Source organism: Cajanus cajan, chromosome 4, assembly GCF_000230855.2.
Source record: "Cajanus cajan strain Asha chromosome 4, NIPB_CcT2T_4, whole genome shotgun sequence".
NCBI classification, from domain to species: Eukaryota; Viridiplantae; Streptophyta; class Magnoliopsida; order Fabales; family Fabaceae; genus Cajanus; species Cajanus cajan.
The window spans coordinates 62,404,904-62,414,708 of NC_138520.1; the positions used below are offsets into that span (position 1 = coordinate 62,404,904).

The following is a 9,805-nucleotide window of genomic DNA, read 5'->3' on the forward strand; positions in this document are numbered from 1 at the left end:
TTTGCGAGGATAGAGCATGACTGGTTAAATTTTTAGGCTGCTAAATATTTTGTATTATAGAATTGATTGAACTCGAAGTATCTTGCTCTTGAATTTCCTGTTACTTTTGTTTTGTGGAACTTTGAAAGTTGCTAGGGATATAGCAAAGTAGTTCATTTCTTTTGGAGTTTTTCCTCTGTTCTTGCTCTGTAACTAAATGCATTTGCCGTGTTTTTGTACTCTAGTTGATTTCTTTGTTCCTGCAGATGCAACTTGAAATGTTATCCATTTATCCTGCTCTGCATGCATTTCTTGAAACTATGTTAAACTATTATTTGATCAAGGCTTTTATCGTGCTAACTCAGTGTTCTAGTTGTTATTTGGTAACAAAGGAGGCAATTATCTGAATTTTGGATCTGAAATAATATCTCAGTTGTCATTCAATTGTTTCATAATAATGAATTGAGTCACTCAGTTCTATACTTTTTAGCATATGTTGAGGAACTCTAATCTGCCATTGCTACCTCATTTTGGGTATTTATGCAATGTTGTATTTGCTTATTCTCGGAATAATACTATTGTTACCACCTGAACATTTCCCTACATCTTTTGGGATTGATTAATGTTTCAATATTCAGTTTTTCAGTATTGTATGTGCTGATATTTAGTGTATGATTAAATGTTGATTGTTAGGGTTTTTCAATGAAGGATTATGCAAACAGATTTCCAGTTTTGCATTGCTCATGAATTAAATTTAGAAACTTCAGTTATTGTGTGCATTACTGAGGTTGATCAACAACTTAGTGTGCTACTACCAATTTAATTGTGATAAATGATGACATTTATTATTGAGAATTCTGTAATTTGGTTGTCTAGGAATTCATGTATTATTTTCTTGTTCTTTGAAGACTTAAAAATTTGAATGCATATTAGACTTTCAATTCATGTCATGCCTTATTTATTTATTTTGGTAAAAGAGTGAAATATGGTTGTTTAAATTCTTTTAAGATAGTATTCGATCTCATTGCCTCCTCCCTTTTAATATCCTCCCTTTTAATATATATTTTCCTCGTGTGACAAAGTTTTAACCTTTGCTGATGAAGGTCTGCCATTAATAGTGATAGTAGTTGTTATAGGTACTATGAGTTGGTCTGTTGAGAATGGCTCATAGTCAATCTTAAGAATTAGTATTTGTCGAGCATTGTTTTGATTCTTAGGTTAATGCACTACTGGTTTTACTTTTCTGAATAATTTCTTGGGCCGTGGTATTGATTTGGATTCTTGGGTAACCTTGTGTGAACTGATTTTAATGTAGTGATTTAAAATTTTAAAGTCATAAAGAAATTTCATTTTTCCATGCATGTTGGCACTAGAATTTAGTATAAGGTGATATTGTTTTGGTTTATGAACTAGGATGAGTAAGTTTTGTTGTAAATTATATAAGGAAAATATGGGATATGTTGCCACCAACTTGCCCCAGTTATACAGTTTGGTTTGCTCTAGCCACCAAGTTGTTCTATACTCAAATGAGGTTTAAAGAAAATAAATCGATGCTGTTGGTAGGGACTTGGATTTTTCCAGTGAGAGCTTCAATAGATGATTCTACTACTTCCTTTCCCTTGTTTTTCAGACCTCATGTATTCTTAGTTTCTCCATTTTATTATCATTTTTTACTTGTAGCCTGTAGGCAAAGATCAAAGAGAATTTGGTTTCACTACTTGCCAAATTCTCCACTTTGTTTCCATTTTTTGACTTGTAGCTGAGAACGATAAAAGGAAAAAAAAAATTGCAGTAAGTTACGAAAGAATACTCGTCTGGTGATGTTTAGCGGGAAATAAGGGCTTGTTTGTTTCAGTTTTTTTTTCCTTCATAGAAGAATCAATTTTTTAAAAGCTTTTTTATGCATTTGTTTCAGCTTTTCCAAAATAATTAGAAACTGAATTAATATCTGATTAAAATTAGAAGCTATTTTGAATAGTTTCTCATAATATAGTCAGTCTTTTTTGAAAATTATGTTTGTATTATTTTTAATAAATAAAATATAATTTTGGTCTCCTAAACTTGGTAACCTTTCTTTTTATATGTATTAAATTGTAATATATGGCTTGTTTAATTTCTGGGAGAGAAGGATACAAAATTTTCCCATGATATAATCATATTAGTTCTTGACTAGGATACCACATTACCACTACTAACATGTAAGATCAATTCACGGTATAACTAATACATCTTGTTGTGGCATTGAAATTTCAATATTAAAATATCTCCACAAACTTGTGACAAATTAGGTCATGACGTCGTGTATATAACTGATAATCAAGTCTTATCTTATTGAATTAGGTTTAAATTTATTTTTTTAATATAATATTAGAGTTTATTATTATTTGATATTGAACTTATTAAGTTATTTTTTATTAGATCATTAACAAATCATTTATAAATGTTTATTTTTATAAATTTTATGTTTGAAATATTTAGTTTTTGATGTGAATGAGATATGTTAAAATTTTTATATTAATTAATAATATGATCATAATAGTACATATAGGTTCAAATTTACTTTCTTAATAGTGAAAACAATATTTATCGGTAATAAAAAAATTATATTTGTTCTTGAAAGCCACCAAGTTATGTTATATATGTTAATCTTCAGGCACGGGATCTTTAAGAGAAACTAATATGATTAATATTCCTGGAAAAAAAAATTAAACCACACCTTAATACTTGTGTGCTATAGCTATAAAAAATTTCACATATAAAATAACTAATCTTCGACAATCACAATCTGTTATTATTTGTGTTGGTTAGTGTTATTATATTTATCTATGATTCATTATAGCAAGCTTTAGTAACAGTGATTGAAGGATAATGTAAAAAAAAATTAAAAAAGTATCAGTGGGCCCATAAAACACCGAAAGAACATGTTTTATTCATACACTAGGGAGCTTCCAGCTCTTATTCACTAAAAAGTTACAACAAACATGTAGTCACAACAGTTTGTAGTAGCTAACAGCCATAGTGCATTTACGTTTCCGGCAACAACTTTAACTCCTTCAAGGTAGAGTGTAAGCTGCAAAATTTACCATTTTATATGAGAATGAGAATTAGCATATATACCAAAAACAAATGAATTGAAGAGGAAGAATACTGGCTAGCAATATATAATATTTGAAACCCTTTGTAATGAGTTACTTACGTCCACACTTGTAACCAACAGGGCGATTAGCGAGGTTGCAACGCTTGGGAATGGTGATAGCAATTTTAGGGTCGACTCCAGACATTTTGGCAGTGTTAGAGAGCAGAACTGCACAGAGGCAGCTAGGATTCTGCCCCATTTTCTTCACCTGGGCACAGCAACTTTGAGAAACACTTGCACTCTCATCTTGTGCTGCTGAACCACAAGGTGCAAGCTTAATTGCTTCTGCATCTGGGCTTGTAGACTTGCCACATTCACCAGCACTATCAACCCTTGCAACACTCACTAGTAGCACCACTAACCCCACAACCCATACCAACTTCACACAACCCTCCATTCTCAATATTATGTCTTTATTATTATGTTATATCTCTCTCTATTTGGCAGTGCATTAGTCTCATGCATCAAGTGGGGTTTTATAGCCTCCAAAAAGTGCTTGCTCCTGCCACCACCCTCTGATTAATGGAGCCAGCACTAGGACAAATGAAGAGTTTCTTATTGCACCACTTTGGAACAAAAGCAGGTGTAAACACAGTTTTGTGCCACCTCTTGTCCAATCATGGTAGGTGTGTCTTTCACGACACAATTCTTTTTGTTTTTCTTGCTTCCAAGTGTAGCCATTACTCAGTGTGTAAATCGAGAAGGCAATGTTGTGGTGCCACCTCATTCCTCAATCAAGTGCAGAGCCAATAACCTTTTTGAAAACTTGTCACCAACTATATCCCAACTACCACCGCCCGTCAACACACTAGCTAACACTTACAATCTACGTACTAACATACCAATTATCAAACACTTATTTATTATAGCGTAAAAGTTGTATAGAATACATTCAAACTATCATCTTTGTACACTCAGAAATTAACATTTGACAAATGTTTGATGGGAATGATGGTTTTGAATTAATTGTGATTTGCCACCACGATGTTGGTCATATAGTATTGCGGTTTGAAGGTTATATGATGCATCAATACGATAGGAATATGAATCCCATACATGTTTACGACATACGTATATGATATAGTGATGCTTATTTTTTTCTTTGAAAATAAGTAGGATATATGATTTTTTTTTTCTCTCTAAATATAATTTATGTAATATCTTAACATTGACAACAAAAAATTAATCTGAATTTGTGAATTACAATTTTGTTAATTAAGTATATTTTATCACTATATGAATCAATTGTATGTCTCAAGACAAGTTTAACAACTTCTGATCAAGACTCAAAAGACTTGATTACAGGATATATGATATGTAAATGAACATAAATTTAGATAAGTTAAAAAATTTATAAAGCATAACAAATTAATAAAAGTAAGGCAAAAATTATAAAACATTATATCATACATCATTGCCTGTATAATGTCAATCACTTTCCCTTCTTTAACATCATATCTATAAAAGGATAATATTCATTAATTTCTGCTGTATGAAGAACCAGTACATGCTTCTACGTTTTTCTTACATATAGATACGTACGTATGTGTTTTATCATGCCTGATTGTATTGAATTTTCATAGATGCATAAAACAAATATAAGTACAGTGCTTCTTAATAAGTAGTACTTTTACAATTATAATTGTAATTGCATTTGTTTACAATTTTGATAATGGCAACGTTAATATATATGTAACTTTAAAATTGTGATTTGTACTAATTTCAATTAATATTACTAATTTTTCATATCAATTCTTTTAGAAAGCTCCTACTTTTATAGGATAAAAATGAAACAATTCGTAAGATATGCGATAAATTTGATAACTCGAGCAATGAAAAGCAACTAAGGGCATTTGGTCTAGTGGTATGATTCTCGCTTAGGGTGCGAGAGGTCCCGAGTTCAATTCTCGGAATGCCCCACAATTTTTAAAAACTTTTCTGTTAACCCACCACATGAATGCTTGCACTATCAATTCCACTTTCCGCTGGCACTGCGAGAAGTTTTTCTTTCTCACAATTTCCTAACCTGAAAAGATAATTCAACTACAACTTTGTAACTTTTATTAATTCTTTTTGTATCCTTTGATAGTTCAATTCATAGTGGTTTACTGAAGTTGAGTTAGTGGGAATGGACATTTAAAATACCCCTCTTAGAGACACCACATTACTACCTCAAGTAAATAACATAAAACACTATCCACTCTAATTATGTGAATCCTTCTAAATATTTCATATACATACAATGATACAAAGATCCAAAAACATTAAAAATAAAAAAAATGTGGCACTCAGCTATAAAAGATCAATAGCTTCACACATGCCATGTCCGGTCCAAGATATTTGGGCTGGCTGCACCTTCTGTGCAATCACTGGACTCTACATCTGTTTCAACTGTTGGCACTTCAAGTGTTTTTGATTCTGCAACTTGCTTCTCAATTGAACTGTCACTGTCCTTCCCTTTTGCATCAATGCTGAGAAAATCAGTCAAAGATTTCTTCACACCTGACCCTCTCTGGGGAAGGTTGCTGTCATTGATGAGTGGGGATTTCCCTCCCTTTGAAGGGCTAACCCCATGCGCCGGAGAAAGGCTTGGTGTGCCAAAAGCCGATTTGTATGGAGTGCTAGGGACAGGCACTGAGTGTGGAACTGATATACTCTTGTGAGTAACTACACCAACTTTTGAGAGAGATGAGATTTGATCTGAATGTTTGGTCAAGTCATCGACATAGAGCACATCATCTATCCGCGCAACCATGTTAAATGCCAAACTCTCTAGTACTCGAGAGTAGCTCTCTAGAATAGCTTTTCCAACATCCTAGACAACATAAAATTGGAAGGACTAAGATCAAGGTCTAAGACATTCAAGAAACAAAGGACTAGGGACTTATATGGTTCAAACTTCAAAGTGTCAAACATAGAGTCTCTTTAGGTAAACATCTTCAAAACACTTCTAAGAGAAAAAAAAAATTAGAAGAAAAAATTAAATAAACTTCTCCATAAGCTAAAATTGACTTATGCATAAGCTAATTTGTAGAGACTCTCTTATTAACTTTTTTAAAATCTTATTTTTAACTAATGTATAAGCTAATTTTAGCTTATGGAGAAGCTTATTTTGTAAAAGTGTTTCTCGATAAGTTTATCTAAACAAGTTCATAATAATAAAGGATGCAAACCTTGTTGTATTGGATTTTGCTCATATCCAAGGCTGTTTGAGGGAGGCCAGGAAAACGCTGCTTCAAGGAAAGCAAAAGGCTTTCTGCTCTCTCTGCAAACAAATCCCTTTTGTCTGCATCAACCATCAGATCCTTGACCATTTCCCATGATGTTCTTGAACTAGACCTGGCACTGACACCAGCAGGCTTGGAGTTAGTCTTTTTACGCCAAATATACATCGAAGCCTCAGCTCGGTTTGCAATCTCTATAGCTTGATGTTCAGAAGATAAATCAAGGCAAGCTAGCAAGCACTCAGGAGAAAAATGATCTGATGTGATATAACGATGAATAACATCCCCCAAGTTTACTCTAGCATTCTGCAAGAAAGTTGGATTAGCAACTTGACCATTATATCATTTGCTATCTTGATGTTTTAAAATTTTGAATAGATAGGCATCATTTATATCATACCTTGGGAAGAGACTCCAAATAGGACTCAGGAATGTCCATTTCAGCTAAAGTGATGCTGTTAATGGCCATTGCAGCTTTTAAGATTTGGTTTGTGCAATCGCGCTTGTGCTGCAACTGCTTCCTAGAGTTTTCATTGAGGCCACAAGGAGGGACACGGGGTACAGGAAGCCACCATTTCTCCTCCTGCCGCTGAAGTGCTTGTCGAAAAGAAGATGGACCATCAGCATCTGGAGCTATAACCCCTTGGTCTACATACCAGAACTCTGTATTGACAAAACTATCTAGAATTTCCTGCGAAAAGACCATAGTTTAGAATGGATTAGTTCTTAAAACTGGTGTAGTGATGCGCATTATTCAATGATGAAAAACTTACTAGGAGCATGTTATCTAATTTACGCAGAGCTGGAAGATTGACATAAAGATCCGAGCGTGGTCGACAAGTCATGACCTGTTTCACATTTCAGAACCATTGTTAACCGTCAATAAACTACTTATATGTCCCCCTATCCTAAAGCAATGCTAAACAAATACATAAGCAGAAAGCATAGAGAGAATAAAAAAAATAAAAATAAAAAATAAAACAGGTTTTTAACAGCACAAAAATCCCTCACTTTAAATGGTGATATGACATTCATAGAATCATAGTAAAATAAAGGATCAACACTAGATATATTCCAAAGATTTATGGATAGCATATGAATCAATCAAGTAAATTTCCATAATACATCTCACTCATTTCAGACATGCAGAAATGAATTAAAATATACTGCTAATTGACTTTAGCTGCATCCAATGCACTAACATGACTAACCCACAGCATAGATTCAACACATCTCAAGCACATGTATCTTCTAAAACTTATCTAGATCAAGTAACTCACTTAACCAATTCTCATCATTTTGCATGAAATCTTTCAACTTCAATTTACACGCCACACAGAATCATTTTGCGTTGAACCTGGTACCAACTAGCATTAATTACTATGAATCTTTCACAATCATATCAGAGTCTACGGTTTACATACAGCCATACCAGTGATATTACAAATAAAACAGCTTTATCTCAATTAAGAGTCATGACAAATAACAGTTGTGACAAAAAACTGTTATTTTATTTCAGATGCCAAATATGAGTTATGACAAGGCTGACAGGGAAAGGAAAAATAAGTACATCTTCCAAAGTTGGATAAGTGCACATTAAAATTAATTGCACAATTGTACCTCAAGCTTGCTTCCATCTGGAAATGTCTGCCAATTAGGTGTCAATTCAACTATATGATCACTGACAGAAAGAAACCATTCTATCTCTCTTCGCCACATGGCTTTCTTCTCTGAACGAAGGGGTTCTAATCTCCATAGTTGCCCAAAGAGGGTAGCTACAAATTAATTCAGCAAAGCAACGAGCTATCAGAATCAGGGTCAAAAATAGCACAATAAAATTCACCACAACCAACTTGCACCAATTAATAAAAAGCAAAACACAAATAAGAACACAGTAACTGCTTCAAATGTGCATTTTGCATACCACATAAATTGGTTATGGCATTTGAGATGGCCAAGGCTGTAGGGACCCCATTTCCACAACCTGACATATCTTCTCCAAGTAACAATTTTGCAAACCTCTCCTTCATCATCTCAATCTCTGCACGAGAGAATCAAAATCAAATCACAAAACTTATCGACATTGGGCCTGATAGGCTAAACTTATCCAGATACATTTCTAGGAAAAATAACAGAAAGGAAAAACGAAATATGCTTCTCAGTAAGCCTAATTTGTAGAAACTCTCTCCTATTACCTTCTTCTAAAAGTGCATTTGAAGATGTGTATCCAAACTTGCCTATTATAAGAAAGAATCAAAGATATTAAAACTCATTGAATACCTGGTAAGTGTGAAACTTGTTTCTCAAACTCCTTATTCTCCAACACCAAGTGCTTTTTCTCACCATCTTCACTTCCATGAGGACTAACACAATCTGATGCAGCAATTTCCTGAACCGGCCACCGCACCGAAGGAGGTGAAGATGAGTCATCCTCAGTGCTACTCCTACTATGTTCCTCATGTGTGGTCTCAGATGAAAGAAACTCAGAGCTGAAACTACTCTCACGACCCTTTTCTTCAATCAAATCAGCAAAAGTTTCTCTCTTACCACCATTTTCACTCCCTCTACTTTCCTCAACAACCTCACTCTTCTCAGACAAACTCAAACCCTCCATAGCAGCAGCAGCAGCTTTCCCTTCTCCAAGAAAACCAGACGAAGAAGCATAGATAACAGAAGTGTTTATCACCATGTCATGGTACTGAATCCTCCTCAAGCAAAACCCTTGTGAGAGATGAACTCTGAAACACAAACTTCTAAGAGATTTAGAGACCCAGAAGAGCAGAATGGAAAATGGGTTAGGATTATTAGCGGACCTTCTGTGCCTTACCAAAGAGGCACAATGCTTCTGTTGTTGGGTTTGTTCTCTCACTTCTTGTTGGGTGAAAGTACTATCCATACGGTGTTAGCTAAAAAACCATGTCTTGTGTCTGGTAGTGAAGAGCATAGAGAGAGAGAGAGTGTGCACAAATTGTGGGCTACCTCTGATTACTTACTTATATTTCAAGAGTGAACCTAGGCATCATTAACTCAGTTTTGTCCCAACACACATGATGTGAGATAGTACGAGACAAAAAACGGTGCTCACCTTACTTCATAGATTTTGTTTGAAGTGTTGAAAGTAGAAATAATATAATTTACAGGTTAAAATTTTCTTTTGAAATATGAAAAAATTGGTCAATACACATGTACCCTCTCATGCATGCAACATTAACAAGTTACCCAACAGTGAAATTCCTCTGTGTCTGTTTACCGATGTGACATATTTCTGAGGTACAACACACAGCTAGCTGACAAATAATAATAATAACACTCACCTTAATTTATGAAAATATTAAGCTTTGTCATATTAATTTTTACAATTATAGAATTATAAAATAAGTCTTTATTATATCAAATGAAAATTTAAATTTTATTTATTTTCACTTTAGTCAAAAAATATATATATATTAATGTTATTATTTTTAGT

At 33.8% G+C, this 9,805-nt stretch overlaps 2 protein-coding genes and 1 non-coding gene across 5 annotated transcripts; 1 reads left to right on the top strand and 2 right to left on the bottom strand.

Moving 5' to 3' along the window:
* Window positions 1-2,883: 2,883 nt before the first annotated feature.
* LOC109792616 (uncharacterized) lies at window positions 2,884-3,574 on the bottom strand. Its single transcript, XM_020352035.3, has 2 exons — window positions 3,176-3,574; window positions 2,884-3,049 (listed from the first exon to the last, which is right to left on the bottom strand). The coding sequence occupies exons 1-2, from the start codon at window positions 3,510-3,512 to the stop codon at window positions 3,033-3,035; spliced, it is 354 nt and encodes a 117-aa protein (XP_020207624.1). The 5' UTR covers window positions 3,513-3,574; the 3' UTR covers window positions 2,884-3,032.
* Window positions 3,575-4,962: 1,388 nt separating this feature from the next.
* TRNAP-AGG (transfer RNA proline (anticodon AGG)) lies at window positions 4,963-5,034 on the top strand. The gene has a single exon. It is a non-coding gene; the product is annotated as a tRNA-Pro (tRNA).
* A 258-nt stretch (window positions 5,035-5,292) lies between these two features.
* LOC109792620 (rop guanine nucleotide exchange factor 7) lies at window positions 5,293-9,377 on the bottom strand. 3 transcript variants are annotated; one of them, XM_020352039.3, is made up of 8 exons: window positions 9,153-9,377; window positions 8,620-9,077; window positions 8,264-8,380; window positions 7,960-8,114; window positions 7,113-7,187; window positions 6,740-7,030; window positions 6,289-6,645; window positions 5,293-5,930 (listed from the first exon to the last, which is right to left on the bottom strand). In XM_020352039.3, exons 1-8 carry the CDS (start codon window positions 9,233-9,235, stop codon window positions 5,427-5,429), a joined length of 2,040 nt encoding a protein of 679 aa, XP_020207628.1. In that variant the 5' UTR covers window positions 9,236-9,377; the 3' UTR covers window positions 5,293-5,426. The 3 variants fall into 3 exon arrangements, with proteins under 3 accessions (XP_020207628.1, XP_020207629.1, XP_020207627.1); XM_020352040.3 differs by having other exon boundaries at window positions 9,167-9,362; XM_020352038.3 differs by having other exon boundaries at window positions 8,620-9,377.
* Between the last annotated feature and the right edge of the window lie 428 nt (window positions 9,378-9,805).